The sequence below is a fragment of the Halichoerus grypus genome, chromosome 3 (assembly GCF_964656455.1).
Source record: "Halichoerus grypus chromosome 3, mHalGry1.hap1.1, whole genome shotgun sequence".
Taxonomy (NCBI): Eukaryota; Metazoa; Chordata; class Mammalia; order Carnivora; family Phocidae; genus Halichoerus; species Halichoerus grypus.
Window position 1 is genome coordinate 172676870 of NC_135714.1, and position 18956 is coordinate 172695825.

General features: G+C 37.6%; 1 protein-coding gene across 1 annotated transcript in view; it reads right to left on the reverse strand.

Annotated features, from left to right (window-relative positions):
- Positions 1-10972: 10972 nt before the first annotated feature.
- Positions 10973-18956, reverse strand: part of LOC118552477 (disintegrin and metalloproteinase domain-containing protein 5-like) — a 163394-nt gene continuing 155410 nt past the window's right edge. Inside the window, exon 17 of the mRNA XM_036118922.2 lies at positions 10973-11137. Within this exon, the coding sequence (XP_035974815.2) occupies positions 11125-11137 (13 nt within the window). The 3' untranslated portion in view covers positions 10973-11124. The remainder of the gene's footprint in view (positions 11138-18956) is intronic.

Below are 18956 nucleotides of genomic sequence, written 5' to 3' on the forward strand. Positions count from 1 at the left end.
CATAAAAGTCAAAAAGGAAGAAGTAAAATTGTTTCTGTTTTCAGATAATATGACCCTATATATAGAAAACCCCAGAGATTCAAAAACAAAAAACAAAAATCTGGCAGAATAATAACCAAATGCAGCAAAGTTGTAGGATACAAAATCAACATACAAAAATCAGTTGTGTTTTTACATACAATCAACAATCAAAAAGGAAATTCAGAAAAAAATCTCTTTTACAATAGCATCAAAAGGAATGAAATACTTAGAAATAAGTTTAAGCAATAAGGTGACAGACTTGTACACTTAAACTAGAAAATATTGCTGAAAGAAGTTAAGGCAAAAATAAATGGAAAGACATTTCATGCTTATGGATTTTAAGATTTAATATTGTTAAAATATCTATATTACCCAAAGTGAGCTACAGATTCGACACAATTCCTATCCAATTCTAATGCTATTTTGTTACAAAAATAGAAAAAACAATCCTAAAATTCATATGGAACCAATGAGCTTTAGGAACCAAAACAATCTTGAGAAATAGAAACAAAGCAGGAGGCCTCATGCTTCCTGATTTGAAAACATAAAAAAGCTACAGTAATTGAACAGTATGGTACTGGCATAAAGAGAGACACATAAACCAACAATACAGAAGAAAGAGCCCAGAAGTCATCTCACACATATACAATCAACTAATCTTTGGAAAAAGAGCCAAGAATACCCATTGTTGTAAAGGTAGTGTCAACAAATAGTGTTTGGAAAACTGAATATCCACAAATACTTAATTGCAAGACCTAAAATTGTAGCCTTCTAGCATAAGGAAAAACTTCATAACAACAGTCATGGCTATGACACCAAAAGCAAGTCAACAAGAGCAAAAATAAACAAGTGAAACTATATTAAACTAATAAGCTTCTGCACAGAGAAAAAGAAAGAAATTAAAGGAAGGAAGGAAGGAAGGGAGGGAGGGAGGAAGGGAGGAAGAAGAAAAAGAAAGAAAGAAAGAAAGAAAGAAAGAAAGAAAGAAAGAAAGAAAGAAAGAAAGAAAGAAAGAGAAAGAAAGAAGAAAGAAAGAAGAAAGAAAGAAAAAGAAAGAAAGAAAGAAAGAAAGAAAGAAAGAAAGAAAGAAAGAAAGAAAGAAAGAAAGAAAAGGTGACCTACAAAGTAAGAGAAAATATTTGTGAACTCTGTATGTGATAAAGGATTAATATCAAAAATTTATAAGAATCTCCTATAACTCAGTAGCAAAATAGTGATGTTCAACATCAGTAATCATCAGAGAAATGTAAATCAAAACCACAATGTTACTTCACATGTGTTTGGATGGCCATTACAAAAAAAAACAAAAAACAAAAGGACCTGGAAAATAACAAGTGGTGATGAGGATGTGGAGAAATTGGAACCCCATTACACTGTTGGTGGGAATGTAAGGTGGTGCAGCTGCTATGGAAAACAGTGTGGAATTTCCTCAGATTAAAATTTGAACTATATGCTTCAGCCATCCCCTTTCCAAGTATTTATTCAACATAATTGAAATCAGGATCTCAAATAGATATTTGCATTCCATTTTCATTGCAGCAACATTCATAAGAGTAAAGTAATGGTACAACCTACATATCTGTCAACAGATTAATGGATTAAAAAATGTGGTATATACATATAATGTAGTATTATTTAGCCATAAAATAAAAAGAAATCCTGTCACATGCTACAATATGGATCAACCTTGAGCACATTATGCTAATTGAAATAAGCAAGTCACAGAAGGACATATACTACATGATTCTAGTTATATACCAGGTTTCTACAGTAGTCAAACTCGGAAGCATAAAGTAGAATGATGGTGATGGTTGCCGGGGCCTGGGGGCAGGGCTAAATGAGTTGCTGCTCAGTGGATATAGAATTTCAGTCATGCAAAATAAAAATGCTCTGGAGATCTATATATAACATTGTGCTTCTGGTTAACAATACTGTCTACTAAGAATTTGTTGAGAGGCCAGATTTTAAGTTATGTGTTTTTTACCACAATAATATATATATGTGTGTGTGTTTAAGTCCTAACCCTTGATACCTACTGTTTATTCTAAATCTCCCTCCTATTCAGCTATCACCTGGAAGGTCTCCATAGTTTCCTGATGGTATAACCAAAACTTTATCCTGAAGTGTCAGAACCCTTAAAAATCAAACTTTTCTTATTCCAGCATTGTTGGACATGTCCATTCGCAGTTACAATGGGACACACTCAGGTGTATATCACATAGGTTCCACCCATATTCCCCACCCCCGCTTCCCTTGGGTAAAAACACTCCCAATTCTTCTTGCTAATCAGAGTCCATTATCCCTGCCAGTATAGTGATTCTTTTTTTTTTTTTTTTTTTGTCACTGGACACAAAAAGTTAAAATTGCCCTGATAGCAGCTGTCCTTGTATTTTAGTTAGAAAGTTAGAAATTTGTCATTTCTTCTGGAAAGAGCCTGCTTCCTTTGGGAACCATGACCTCCTACCCAAAGATCCAGAATGTGGGGCAGAAGCCAGAAAGTTCCCCAGTTGGGCATTGGGAGAAAAGGTAGGTGGGGCCACTCCTACTTCCACTCCTATATTCCCATTCTAGTCCTTCCTATTAGTGACATATTAGGAATTCTGGATTAATAAATATATTGCATCCTAACGATGTTGTATTAGTCAAGGTTCTCCACAGAAACCAAACAAATAAGATCTATATACATGTATAAAGATATATAGGAGTTTTTTTTAAGATTTTATTTATTTACTTATTTGATAGAAAGAGAGAGCACATTCAGGAGGAGCTGCAGGCAGAGGGAGAGGGAGAAGCAGACTCTCCACTGAGTAAGAAGCCTGATGTGGGGCTCAATCCCAGGACCCTGGGATCATGACCTGAGCCAAAGGCAGACACTTAACCGATTGAGCCACCCAGGTGTCTTAAGATACATATGAGATTTATTTTAGAATTGTCTCATGTGGTTATGGGGGCCAAGAAGTCCCATGATCAGTCATCTGCAAGCTGGAGAACCAGGGAAGCTGGTGTTATAATCAGTGTCTGATGAGTCTGAAGACCTGAGAATCAGGTGCTGATGATGTAAGCCCTTTATCTGAGTCCTTAAGAACAAGGATTACTGATGTCCAAAGGCAGGAAAAGAGGGTATGTTCAGCTCAAGCAGAGAGTAAATTCACCCTTCCTCTACCTTTTTGTTCTATTCAGATACCTAGGAAAAATGTTTTACCACCTACAGACATCTTATAGCCCAGTCAAACTGACACATAAAATTAATCATCACAGAAATTATCACATTATTATAGAATATCTCATTCAATCTGGTGCTTCAATTTCACATTTAGAAAGCTGTTCAAAGATATCAGTGGCATTCCTATACACCAACAACAAGACAGAAGAAAGAGAAATTAAGGAGTCGATCCCATTTACAATTGCACCCAAAACCATAAGATACCTAGGAATAAATCTAATCAAAGAGGCAAAGGATCTGTACTCAGAAAACTATAAAATACTCATGAAAGAAATTGAGGAAGACACAAAGAAATGGAAAAACGTTCCATGCTCATGGATTGGAAGAACAAATATTGTGAACAGGTCAATGCTACTTAGAGCAATCTACACATTCAATGCAATCCCCATCAAAATACCATCCACTTGTTTCAAAGAAATGGAACAAATAATCCTAAAATTTGTATGGAACCAGAAAAGACCCCGAATAGCCAGAAGAATGTTGAAAAAGAAAAGCAAAGCTGGCGGCATCACAATTCTGGACTTCCAGCTCTATTACAAAGCTGTAATCATCAAGACAGTATGGTACTGGCACAAAAACAGACACAAAGATCAATGGAACAGAATAGAGAGCCCAGAAAAGGACCCTCAACTCTATGGTCAACTAATCTTTGACAAAGCAGGAAGGAATCCTATGGAAAAAAGACAGTCTCTTCAACAAATGGTGTTAGGAAAATTGGACAGCCACATGCAGAAGAATGAAATTGGACCATTTCCTTACACCACACACAAAAATAGACTCCAAATGGTTGAAAGACCTCAATGTGAGACAGGAGTCCATCAAAATCCTAAAGGAGAACACAGGCAGCAACCTCTTCAACCTGAGCCGCAGCAACTTCTTCTTAGAAACATCACCAAAGGCAAGGGAAGCAAGGGCAAAAATGAACTATTGGGACTTCATCAAGATAAAAAGCTTTTACACAGCAAAGGAAACAATCAACAAAACCGTAAGACAACCGACAGAATGGAGAAGATATTTGCAAATGACATATCAGATAAAGGGCTAGTATTCAAAATCTATAAAGAACCTATGAAACTCAACACCCAAAGAACAAATGATCCAATCAAGAAATGGGCAGAAGACATGAACAGACATTTTCCCAAAGAAGACATCCAAATGGCCAATAGACACATGAAAAAGTGCTCAACATCGCTCGGCATCAGGGAAAACCAAATCAAAACCTCAATGAGATACCACCTCACACCAGTCAGAATGCCTAAAATTAACAAGTCAGGAAATGACAGATGCTGGCGAGGATGCAGAGAAAGGGGAACCCTCCTACATTGTTTGTGGGAATGCAAGCTGGTACAGCCACGCTGGAAAACAGTATGGAGGTTCCCCAAAAAGTTGAAAATAGAGCTACCCTATGATCCAGCAATTGCACTACTGGGTATTTACCCCAAAGATACAAATGTAAGGATCCGAAGGGGTACGTGCACCCCGAAGTTTATAGCAGCAATGTCCACAATAGCCAAACTGTGGAAAGAGCCAAGATGTCCATCAACAGATGAATGGATAAAGAAGATGTGGTCCATATATACAATGGAATATTATGCAGCCATCAAAAGGAATGAAATCTTGCCATTTACAATGATGTGGATGGAACTGGAGGGTATTATGCTGAGCGAAATAAGTCAATCAGAGAAAGACATGTATCATATGACCTCACTGATATGAGGAATTCTTAATCTCAGGAAACAAACTGAGGGTTGCTGGAGTGGTGGGGGCTGGGAGGATGGGTTGGCTGGGTGATAGATATTGGGGAGGGTATGTGCTATGGTGAACGCTGTGGATTGTGTAAGACTGTTGAATCACAGATCTGTACCTCTGAAACAAATAATACATTATATGTTAAAAAAAAAAAAAAGAAGAAGAGGAACAAGATAGCAGGAAGGGAAGAATGAAGGGGGGGAAATTGGAGGGGGAGATGAACCATGAGAGACTATGGATTCTGAAAAACAAACTGAGGGTTCTAGAGGGGAGGGGGGTGGGGGGATGGGTTAGCCTGGTGATGGGTATTAAAGAGGGCACGTACTGCATGGAGCACTGGGTGTTATACACAAACAATGAATCATGGAACACTACATCAAAAACTAATGATATAATGTATGGTGATTAACATAACATAATAAAACAAACATATGGGAAAATATTATCATTGTACTATCATCTTAAAGTCTGTGCTCTTGAGTGTGATTTCTATGTGGAATTTTGGCCAATAAACCTCAGGACTTGAGGTTTGCTAGGACTTGAGAAAAAAAAGAGAAAGCTGTTCAAGAGGTCTATGAGGCTAAGTGGCACAGTATGAGAAACAATCAGTGGATCTCATGGTCGTGGGCTCGTTCCCACAATTTCTTCACTATGAAGTGGTTCCCTGGGTCAGATGCTATGCAATGTGGGAGTCTATGCCTATGGATTCCATTATATTACTGGTTATATCAGTAATCCCGTATACAGTAGTGCCAGCCAAGGTTCTGCAGGTAGGAAAGGTGAACAAATAATTAAACAAAATTAATAGAACAAACCTCTGGCCTTTCCAGGATGGAAGAAGTTCTGACATGATCAACTTGTCGCCAAGTTGCTTTCCTCAAAAAAAAAAAAAAAAAAAAAAGTGCTAAATTGGAGCTTAATATTGGTCTCTGCAATACAAGTTTGACATTTAGAGGCAGCAGTAACTGTAATTGCTTCAGTAAGTAGAAATATAGGTATTAGGCCTATACATAGCTACCAAGGCCATGCTGTTTATATGCCCATCATGACACTCCTGGTGTTTAGTGCCTTTCTGGTTATGAATGTTTTCTGGTGGGTATTAATATGTGATACAAAAATATTAACACTTTGTACCTATTCCCATATGTGGGAGTACCCACATGCCTCTACACCAGACCTCCTTGTCTCCAATGTTTTAGTACTTTTCAGGCCCATTACCAGAAGGCCAGAAGGCCAGGTTATTTATTGCCTCTCAGATTTGAATTCACTATTCAATACCTGCTCTGCAATAATGGATTGAATTCTAAATATTTTATCCATTACAAGTGAGGGTGATGCTAAACCTTGCCATTAGAGGACACCAAGAGGCACATTGAGGAAAGAAGAGATTCCTCTGGAGTGTATTGTGTTTTACTTTTGCCTATTCCTGCTGCACAGGGAATGTGAACATGGATGTAAACTATTACTGATGTGAATGGAAAACAATATATTCCCCAAATCAGTGGCCACATACCATGTGCTTGAGATTTTATTAATCGCTTCCAGAAATGGTACTACATCTGACACATTGATTGGAATTAGGTATACAGTTGACCCTTAGACAACACAAGTTTGAACTTCTCAGGTCCACTGATATGCAGATTTTTTTCAATAAATATATGTACAGTAGTGTAAATGTATCTTCTCTTCCTTATAATTTTCTTAACCACACTTTTTTCTCTAGCTTACTTTATTGAAAGAATACAGTATATAACACATATAACATACAAAATACTTATTAGTCAATGTTCATGTTATAAGTAAGGCTTCTGGTCAACAGGAGGCTATTAGTAGTTAAGTTACAGGGGAGACAAAAAAGTTACACATAGATTTTTAACCATGAAGAGGGGGTTCAGCACCCCTAACCCCCGTGCCCTTCAAGGGTGAACTGTATTGTTAGATACGGCAGCATTAGTCTGATCATTTATCAGGTTCCATCTGGTTTCCGCCGGGACCAGACTGACAAATTAAACAAAAATATGATGGATACCACCACCCTTGCATTTTAACAGTGATACTAATTTCCACTACCTCCTGTCCCCAAGATATGTTTGTTTTTTGTTTTTGAGTATAGTTGACACAGAATATTATATTAGTTTCAGGTGTACAACATGGTGATTCAACAACTCTATGTGCTGTGCTATGCTCACCACATGTGTAGCTAACATCTGTCACCATACAAGATATGTTGTTTTTGATTTACTATCTTGGCCAGTGGGGGATGGTGTGAGTCAGGGGTTTACTTTTGGTCTTTTCTACTAGGAGAGCTTTTACTCCACAGGTCAAGAATTCAATGTGGGATTACTCCAACTGTATATCAATTCCAGGTATGCAATAGAGAACTGGGGAAATGACCAATGGACTTATCTATAGACCCAGGAGGCAACTGTGAGCCAGACTTTAGCCAAGAACCAATTTATTACCTGGTTCTCCTAGGCTCAAATCCAACAGGTGCTGATGATACTTTGAGTATCAAAATCAACCCAGAATTTGTGTCAATTGTCCTCAAAATATATTGTCAGTCCCCTTCTGCCAGTGTACAGACACTTGAGTAATTGGCGTTAGTTTCCTTTAGGGAAAGACGGGAGGAATCACGACAGTTTATACTTTCCATGGAGTTGAGGATCTTCCCAACAAGGAATCAAGCCATATTCTCAGTCCATGGGTTTCATATTCAGGTCTGGGAACTGACACTCAGGGATTGTGATTTTTTACTGGAGAGACAATCCTTGGTCTCCTGTTGTTCTTGCTTTCTCTTCATTATTGATGTAAGCAACTCCCTAGTTGGCTGCCAATCTATTTTGCATCTAAAAAGCCTCAGTCCTCTATTTACTGTCTGCAAAACTACCTGTGAGTCAAGTCCCCTTGGCTGTTCCTCCACCCATACTGATCACAACGGTAATTATGACCTCTTGGATTCTGGCAGCTAAGCATTACCCCCCGGCCAGCACATCACCATCTGTGTTATGACAGGATTTAATCCTAAGTATTGGCCTAGGAGTCAGAAGAAGAGATGGGAAACTCCTACGGGATAGTGGAGGCACCTATTGCCTTGCGGGGAAGAAATTTCTGCAGCATCTTCAAGCACAGTGGCTTCCAATCACTGAGCAGAGGAGGTGGGTGTAAGAGAATCAACATCTTCAGTGGCATACATCCAGATGTCCTCTTTCCTGTTTCCAGGATCTCAGGTTTTTCCCACAGCACCCTGACCTTAGCCTAACAGAGCTCCTTTGGCTGAGTATTCAGATGTCTCTGGAACTTGCAAGTGTAACACATAAATTTTCTGCCTGCCATTCACCTGTGTCTGACATGCAACAATGTCTGATAAAGGCCTCTTTATAAGTACCACTGGCACTTTATGGCTCGTAGGTATAGGGAGTAACTGCTTGGCAACAGCCTCCGATCTCTTATCACCCTTCTACAGGGCATCAACAAAACTTAGCAGTAATCAGCGAACTCCACTGACTTTAAATGCCTGCTTTATTGCATCTCTACCACCACATTCTCCTCTAGTGGGCTGTTTTCCCTTGTCCCCATGAAATTTTTAGAATTGTACTGCCACCTTGTGGTAGGGACTATCTGCGCCCTTTTTTCCGACGAGGATCCTGTCCTCCTTGCTTCCAGACCAAATCCGCATCTTGCTACCAATTTACTTATAACACTTTCAGTATTACTTGTTTTATTCTGGATCTTCTGAGAAGCAGATGCCAGGACAGGACTAAATGCACATTGATTTTATTAGGAGGAAAGCCACTGTGAAAAATGGGGAGAAAGATGAAAAAGCCGAGAAAGCTGGCTGACATGGAGTAAGTCCAACCCCAAGGGAAGGCGAGAGGGAGATAAAATTGAGCAGTAGCAGCCTGAGATTCACACACTTTAAGGAAGATCTATTCAATGTAGGGAAGTTTCAGCGGGACTGTTGGGGAGTTCTTAAGCCAGAGGCAGCTGTCAGAGGAGTCCTGAGTCATCCAGGATGGCCTTTCTTCATATCTCTATCAAGATTCTACTATCAGTTAGAATCATGGGCAGGGTGGCCTTGACAAAAATGTGCAGCAGCTCAGACCCTTTACCATTCATGCTCCTTGTAGTAGGAGGACTGTAAGGAACATTCTTGTGGCCATCACTCATGACACTCAGTTTATGCACATATGTGCACCCAGGGTGCCCAACTTTTAGAAATGGCTATAGGCCTTGTCAATGCAGCAATGGCACCTTTCCAATGTCCATGTACCTCAGAAATTTGTTTAGCATCCAACTCACAAACTAGCAAACTGATACTACAGGGACTTGTGAGTGAAGGGATCAGAGGGAAGCCTTAGCCAAATCAATGACCACAGCCTTGTCAGAGGGTGCTTTAGAAGGTCTTCCATCCTGGGACCTATGGCAGGCTTATATCAAGTCACAGATGTCACAACCTTAGTTTTTTCCATTTCATATGTGGTAGGGACAGTAATGCTCACCAAATATTCCACAAGTTCTCCTGATGTTTTTCAGCCTCCTTTTAAGTTAGGGTTATGTGACTCGATTGAGGCAATGCACCATGAGAATAAATTATTTGTATCTCTGCCAGTTAGATGTATAGTGGACAGGTATGTGTTTTCCACACTTTCTTCAGTTTTGTTGGCAATCATGGAGTCATGTGTTAAGAATATAGAGCTGCAAGACTGAAGAAGCCTGGAGGGCTAGTCATCAAACAGAGGACAGACTTGGCTGTCCAGAAAAAGTACTGTACCTGCACAAGATGACATAAATCATCATAGAATTTAACACGGTAGAGGTAAGTGATCATTCTTCCAGAGTAATTCCAGAAAAATGTCAGGTATCAAAACCTGTCTGCAATAGACTTTAAGCCATGAGGAAATGGTGCTGCATTTTGATTTCTGAGAACTTACATCTATTACTAAATGAAGAGTTCATACGACAGTGTATCAGCATAACAGCACATATTTTGACCGATACAGAATTACTAAGCCCTGCGTTTCCTAAATAGGAATAAATATCCTAAAAGTATTACACGACTGCATGTTTTCCAAATTTTCATTGGCCTTTCACACAATTTGTATGGAATTATGAGTAATAGAGATGTTTTCTCCAGGAGACACAACATTTTATTTCAGCAGCACCCACCTAGCTACAGCATCCATCTCCTTTTCAAATCCAAAAACAAAATAATTTTCCTGCAAGACATTTCTACTCTATCTTTGCTGGATCATATGGTAGTTCAAGTTCTAATTTTTTGAGGAACTATCATAATTTTTTTCTATAACAGCTTCACCATTTTGTATTCCCATCAACAGTGTGCAACAGTTCCAATTTCTCCACACCTTCACCAAAACTTGTCTATTTTTTTTTTTATGAGAGCAAAATTTCTTGCCAGCTGGTATGAACTGGCTCTAGCACACCACTGCCAAGGTTGCTGGTAAAGAGGAAGATCCAGGTTCTGTAGGTCCCAAACTATATAAAACTTGATGAACTCTGAGAAAAAGAATACAAAATTTAAGGTCCTAACTTTGAAAAGAGGCCTATTCAAGTAAGTGGCCCTGATGCTTTTCCTTCCTTAGCTCCGTGATAAATCTACTCTTGGTAAACAAGTGTCTCAAGAGGCTAAAGTGGATATACAGCTTTCAAAGAGGAGAAGCAGTTAACAAGAGGAGACTGAGTCAGTACCACTGGGGCAAGTCACAGGCTAGCTGAAAGCTAGGAGTTCTGAAGAGGAGGGAGGTTGGACCAAAGGAGGAAGATTCAGGTCAACCTAAGGAGCATAAGGGGAAATGGGACCCTCTATCCTTGGGTCATGAGACTGAAATAGCAGCGCCTCTTGGCATCATGAGATGAGGATCTTAAGCTGCTTTCACCTGATTCAGAGCCTCTTCTGGATTCAAGTTGCAGTGGATAGGGTGGAAGTTGATACTGAAAATACAGAGAAAACATCAGACATAATTTAGGTGATTCAAGGGCAGATGATTTATTATTTCATATTTTAAACCCTCAGCAGTGACAACAGAGATGAGGGTGAAATTATTTTTCCCTTCTTGGTTTAGGTCAGTTTCTGATGACTTATTTGGTAATGTCCTTCTTCCAGGCCAAGGTTGTTAGAGACTGTTGCTGTAAGAGAAAACAAAATAAAACACAACACAAACAAAGTGCCACTGTTGCTTTATTTTTTCTTTTTATTTCTTTTTTTTTTTTTTAGCACTAATATAGGTAATTTAAAGGGCGTGGTTAACTGAAGGGAAAGGATCAGGAAAATAAAAATTAATTCCAGAAAAAAACAATGATCTGTTACCTCAACTGTTACCTCAACTCTTAGTTTTATAATAGAAGTGGCTTCCTAAAATTCCCTAACCTGCTCATTTGTCTATATTGGGAAACTATTTCGGTCAATAAAACAAAGTGCCTTGCAATTTCCATTCTAAGTATATGAACTAATTTTAATTTAGAATAAAAAAGAAAAAAATGTGATAATTCTAAGTAAAATATAAAAACACCAATATACATGCACACACCCATGTGTGTACATCTATATATTAAAATATTTTAACAATGATGATCTTCAGTGCTAAGATTATTGATTATTTCATTCTCTTGCATACCTATATTTTAAAATGAATGTTTATTTCTTGTTATAATTGTGATAAGATGCAGAATGATTCACACACTCATATACACATACAATTTATTGAATGAATTAAGAAAGGACAATAAAGGCTAGATCTGGGTAATTTCTTTTCTGGGATTTAAACTGAGACTATAATTGGACAATTGCTCTAAAATGTTTATTTACATAATAATGCTTATTATGGGGTGTTTGCTACAATGAAAAATGGGAAGTAGTCTAAATATTCATAATAATGGATTTTTTTTTTTTAAAGATTTTATTTATTTATTTGAGACAGACAGAATGAGAGAGAGAGAGCACATGAGTGGGGGGAGGGTCAGAGGGAGAAGCAGGCTCCCCGCTGAGCAGGGAGCCCGATGCGGGACTCGATCCAGGGACTCCAGGATCATGACCTGAGCCGAAGGCAGTCGCTTAACCAACTGAGCCACCCAGGTGCCCCATAATAATGGATTTTTAAAATGAATACTAAAAGTAAATAAATAAATAAATAATTAATTAATTAAATATGATACATCACAAAATGATGACATGGGCCTATATTTTAAAATATGCAAAGTTATGCATAATACTTTTTAAGTAAAAAAAAGTATAAGTATTTTTATGTTTTGCTTAGAAAAACATTTAAAAAGATATGCATCTATATTGTTAATGGAAATTTTCTTTGGGTATTGCGATTACAAGAAACTTCTTAATATGTATATCTACCAAAGTATCTGAGATATTTTAATTAATATTTGATACTACATTTAAAATCAGAAAGATGTTTTTTGAAAATAAAAAGCTCTATATTTTATCCATTGTTAGTAGTAAAGTTTATCTGGATACCATTATTTGTTTTTCATATGAATTTCAGAAACTTTTTCTCAATTTTCCCTATCCATGTATATAAAAAAATATTTTTATTGAGTTTATGTTAAATATACAGAAACCTACATACACATAGATTACTGAGTTGGAAGAGAAGAAGTTAAGATTTAAACTTAAAAGTATAGCAAATGGAGGAGGGGAGGAGCAAGATGGCAGAGGAGTAGGAGACCTAAATTTCTTCTGGTCCCAGGAATTCAGCTAGATAGGGATCAAACCATTCTGAACACCTATGAACTCAACAGGAGATCAAAGAAAAGAATAGCAACAATTCTCTGTACAGAAAAGCGACCACTTTCTGGAAGGTATGACGTGTGGAGAAGTGAATCCGAGGTGATATTCGGGAAGATAGACGGTGGGGAAAGGGGCCTCCATCGGCTGCCTCTGGCAAGTGAGAGAGCAGTGGAGCACAAAATCGGAAATTTTAGAAGTTGGCTCCGGTGTGGGATGTCGCTCCAGTGGCTAAGCGGGGGTGGAACCCTCACTGAGACAGTGTGGTCTCAGGACCCTTGGGGTCACAGAAAGACCAGGGGTGCCTGAGTGCGGCAGAGCTCCCAGGTATCAGAGCGGGGAAGCCAGCTGCAGAGACAGAGCTGACAAGTGGGCTCTCAGCTTGGGGTTGCCATAAACCGTAATGCATGGCACAGTCGAGCCACTACTCTTCCAGCAGGGACTCAACAAGCAGCAGATCTGGGGAGACTCCCCTTCCTCCCCTGGGAGGAGCCATGTGAGAGCACACGGCAGGGACCTGCTGGGTTTGGAGACTCCACACGGGGTCAGGTGCCAGAGATAGAAACGCTCGGTCACAGGAGTGATTGATTGCTTTTCTCTGGGAGCTCACTGAGGAGTGGGGCCCCAAGTTCTCACCTCCTCCGGGGTGGAGATTGGGAAGCCGCCATTTTCACTCTTGGCCTCCAAAGCTGTACGGAAAGCTTGCAGGGAACAAAAGCTCTCGAGAGCAAAACCGAGCAGATTACTTAGCCCAGACCCAGCAGGGGCAGGGCAATTCCACCTCCAGCAAAGACATCTGAGAACCACGGCAACAGGCCCCTCCCCCAAAAGATCAGCAAGAACAGCCAGCCAAGACCAAGTTTACCGATCAATGAGAACAGCAGAACTCCAGCACTAGGTGAATACTGCACATAGAATTCATGGCTTTTTTCCCATGACTCTTTAGTCTTTCAAAGTTAATTTATTTTTTAACTTTCTTTTTCTTTCTTTTTTTTTGAATTTTTCTTTTTCCCTTTTTCAACCAACATTTTATCGATCCCTTTTTTTAAAAATCCTTTTTATTTTTCATTTTTAGAGTCATATTCTATCCCTTCAGAGTACTTAACCTTATTTTTGATATATATATTTAAGTTGTTCTCTCTTTAAAATTTTGGGATACAGTTTCTTCTAACAGATCAAAATGTGCCCTAAATCTCTAGTGTATGGCTTTATTCTAGTCTCCTGCCTGATCACATGCTCTCCCTTTTTTTTTCTTTTTTTAAATACTCTTCTTTCTTTTTTCAACCAACTTCTTATCTTAACAATTCCTTTTATAAAATCTTTTATAATTTTTATCTTTACAGTCATATTCCATCCCTTCATTGTATTTACCCTTATTTTTGTACATATATAAGTTTTTCTTTCTTTAAAATTTTGGGAGGCACTTTCTTCTAACAGACCAAAATACACCCAAAATCTAATGTGTGGCACTGATCTATGCACCAGCCTAATCATAACTTCATATTCTATTTTTTTCTTTGTTTGTTTGTTTTTATCTTTTTCTTTTTCTTTTTTTTCTTTTTTTCTTTCTTTCCCTTTCTTATGCCCCAGTTTCAGTTCTCTTCTGATTTGTTTAGTGTATATTTTTCTGGGGACATTGTTACCCTGCTAGCATATTGTTCTCTCATTCATCTATTCTCCTCTGGACAAAATGACAAGATGGGAAAAATCACCTCAAAAAAAAGAACAAGAGGCAGTACTGACTGCCAGGGACCTAATCAATACAGACATTGGTAACATGTCAGAACTAGAGTTCCGAATGATGATTTTAAAGATACTAGCTAGGCTTGAAAAAAGCATGGAAGTTATTAGAGAAACCCTTTCTGGAGAAATAAGAGAACTAAAATCTAAAGTCAAAATCAAAAAAGCTATTAATGAGGTGCAATCAAAATGGAGGCTCTAACTGCTAGGATAAATGAGGCAGAAGAAAGAATCAGTGATATAGAAGACCAAATGATGGAAAATAAAGAAGCTGAGAAAAAGAGAGATAAACAACTACAGGATCATGAGGGCAGAATTCGAGAGATAAGCGATACCATAAGACAAAACAATATTAGAATAATTGGGATCCCAGAAGAAGAAGGAGACAGAGGGGCAGAAGGTATACTGAAGCAAATTATAGCAGAGAACTTCCCTAATTTGGGGAAGGAAACAGGCATCATAATCCAGGAGGCACAGAGAACCCTCCTCAAAAATCAATCAAAATAGGTCAACACCTAGACATCTAATGGTAAAACTTACGAGTCTCAGAGACAAAGAGAAAATCCTGAAAACAGCTCAGGAGAAGAGATCTGTAACCCACAAGGGTAGAAACATTAGATTGGCAACAGACTTATCCACAGAGACCTCGCAGGATAGAAAGCACTGGCATGATATATTCAGAGCACAAAATGAGAAAAATATGCAGCCAAGAATACTATATCCAGCTAGGCTGTCATTGAAAATAGGAGAAATAAAAAGTTTCCAGGACAAAGAAAAACTAAAGGAATTTGCAAACATGAAACCAGCCCTACAAGAAATATTGAAAGGGGTCCTCTAAGCAAGAGAGCCTAAAAGCAACATAGACCAGAAAGGAACAGAGACAATATACAGTAATAGTCACCTTACAGGTAATACAATGGCACTAAATTCATATCTTTCAATAGTTACCCTGAATGTAAATGGGCTAAATGCCCCAAAGGACACAGGCTATCAGATTGGATAAAAAAACAAGACCCATCAATAGGCTGTCTGCAACAGACTCATTTTAGACCCAAAGACACCCCCAGATTGAAAGTGAGGGGGTGGAAAACCATTTACCATGCTAATGGACACCAAAAGAAAACTGGGGTGACAATCCTTATATCAGACAAATTAGATTTTAAACCAAAGACTGTAACAAGAGATGAGAAAGGACACTATATCCTACTTAAAGGGTCTATCCAACAAGAAGATCTAACAATTGTAAATATCGATGCCCCTAACAAGGGAGCAGCCAATTATATAAGCCAATTAATAACAAAAGCAAAGAAACACATCGAAAACAATACAATAATAGTGGGGGACTTTAACAACCCCTCAGTGAAATGAGGCAAAAGATGAAAATGAAATCTAAGCAAAAGATCAACAAGGAAATAAGGGCTTTAAATGACACACTGGACCAGATGGAATTCACAGATATATTCAGAACATTCCATCCCAAAGCAACAGAATACACATTCTTCTCTAGTGCACATGGAATATTCTCTCAACCAGTATCAAAAAATTGGGATCATTCCCTGCATATTTTTGGACCATAATGCTTTGAAACTCGAACTCAATCACAAGAGGAAAGTTGGAAAGAACTCAAATACGTGTAGGCTAAAGAGCATCAAACTAAAAAATGAATGGGTCAACCAGGTAATTAAAGAAGAATTTTTAAAAATTCATGAAAACAAATGAAAATGAAAACACAACTGTGCAAAATCTTTGGGATGCAGCTAAGGCAGTCCTAAGAGGAAAGTATATAGCAATACAAGCCTTTCTCAAGAATCAAGAAAGGTCTCAAATATACAACCTAACCCTACACCTAAAGGAGCTGGAGAAAGAACAGCAAATAAAGCCTAAACCCAGCAGGAGAACAGAAATAATAAAGATCAGAGCAGAAATCAATGAAATAGAAACCAAAAGAACAGTAGAACAGATTAACGAAACTAGGAGCTGGTTCCTTGAAAGAATTAACAAGATTGATAAACCCCTGTCCAGACTTACCAAAAAGAAAAGAGAAATGACCAAATAAATAAAATCATGAATGAAAGAGGAGAGATCACAATCAACACCAAAGAAATGCGAACAATTATAAGAACATATTATGAGCAATTATATGCCAACAAATTAGATGAATGGATAAAGAAGATGTGGTATATATATACACAATGGAATATTATGCAACCATCAAAAGGAATGAGATCTTGCCATTTGCAACGGCGTGGATGGAACTGGAGGGTGTTATGCTGAGCAAAATAAGTCAATCAGAGAAAGACATGTATCATATGACCTCACCGATATGAGGAATTCTTAATCTCAGGAAACAAATAGGGTTGCTAGAGTGGGGGTGGGTGGGAAGGATGGGGTGGCTGGGTGATACACACTGGGGAGGGTATGTGCTATGGTGAGCGCTGTGAATTGTGCAAGACTGTGGAATCACAGATCTGTACCTCTGAAACAAATAATGCAATATATGTTAAGAAAAAAAATAGAAGAAGATAGTAGGAGGGGAAGAATGAAGCGGGGGAAATCGGAGGGGGAGACGAATCATGAGAGATGATGGCCTCTGAAAAACGAACTGAAGGTTGTACTGGGGAGGGGGGTGGGAAGATGGGTTGGCCTGTTTTGGGTATTAAAGAGGGTACGCTCTGCATGTAGCACTGGGTGTTATGCACAAACAATGAATCATGGAACACTACATCAAAAACTAATGATGTAATGTATGGTGATTAACATAACAATAAAAAAATTTTTAAAAAGATAAAAAGGTTTTGCAGAGCAAAGGAAACAGTCAACAAAACTAAAAGACAACTGACAGGCACCTTATGTTCATTTATTAATTCTAATTGGTTTGTAATTTCTTAGAATTTTCTATGTACAGAGCCATATCATCTACAAACAAGGACATCATTCATTCTTCATTTCCAATCTTTCTACTTTTTTTTTCTTACCTTATTTTCCTGGCTAGGATCATCCATACAATGTTGAGAAGGAATACATTGTGAAATGAATATGTTCCCGATCTCAGGAAGAAACATTCACAATTTCATCATTAACTGGAATGTTTGCTATGTGTTTTCTTGTTTCAAATTTCCTTTATCACATTACAATAACTCTTTTATCACTAGTTAAGTGGGAATTTTTATAGTGAAAGGATATTTTTTCTTCACCTATAAAAATGATCACATAATTTTTCTCATTTTCTATTAATATGGTGAATTACATTGTATTGGCTTTTTAATTTTAAACCGACCTTTCATTCCTAGATCACTCTCCCCCTCCATGGCTATTTATTTATCTTCTACAATGTTAACTAGATTTAGTTGGAAATGTTTTGTTTAAAATTCCTGCATCTTTAATCAGAAATTAATCTGTTAATTTTCCTTTCCAGTATTGCCTTTGTCAAGTTTTGGTATTAAAGTTAGACTAGATATACTAAGCTAATGAGTCATTGAACATTATATCAAAAACTAATGATTACTATACCTTGGCTAATTGAATTTAAATTTAAAAAAAAATAAAGTTAGATTAGCCACATAGGAAAACTTAGGAAATGCTTCTTCTTTTTATATTTTCCAGATGAGTATGTGTAAGATAGGTACTACTTCTTTTTTTAAATATTTGGAAGATGTAATGGTTTGAATTATTTTCCCAACTCTTCACTCTTTTCCTAGTATATGATTATTCATCCATAGTTTTTGCCATGTGGCTTTTTAATATCTCCTATTAGAGTGGGTGGAGTACATTACACACATCCACTCACTGAGTTTGGTACTGTGACTTGTTTTTTCAATGCAATATAAGATGATGTGATTAAGCAAGTGCTGGCTCAGTTCATCTTGGCTCTTTTGTTCCCGACGAATGCCATGGAAAACAATATGCCCAAGTATTAACTTTGTGAGAAAGTTTCAAATGACAGTTTCCAAATCTTTAATGGAAGACTTATTCATATTTTCAATTTTCCTCTATTCTATTTTGGGAAAGATGGAAAGATGTGTTTTTGGAAAAATGCATATATTTCACCTAAAAATTTAAATTTATTGATTTTAAGTTATCACCAGTATTCTCTTTTCTTCTAATGTCCAAAAGATTAAAAAATATGTAATTTAATTACTTGATATTGGTATATTATAACCTTAGTCTTTTTATTTTGGACTACTGGATAATTTTTTTTTCTATTCCCATCTGCTTCAACAGATAATGTTTACAAACACTTGTCTTAATGAAAGAAGATGTTAGGTGAAGGACACATTATACACATTCCAATGAGTTAAGCATAGAGATATTCTCATATCTTTCTAAACCTATTTACATACACTTATGTCTTAATGAAAAAAGATGTTACTTGAAAGGTTTATACACAGTGTACTTTTAGTTAATTATATGCATTAATCTTTTCAAGAATCAGCATCTCTCTTTGCTCATTTTTTGTTATTTTTCTGTTTA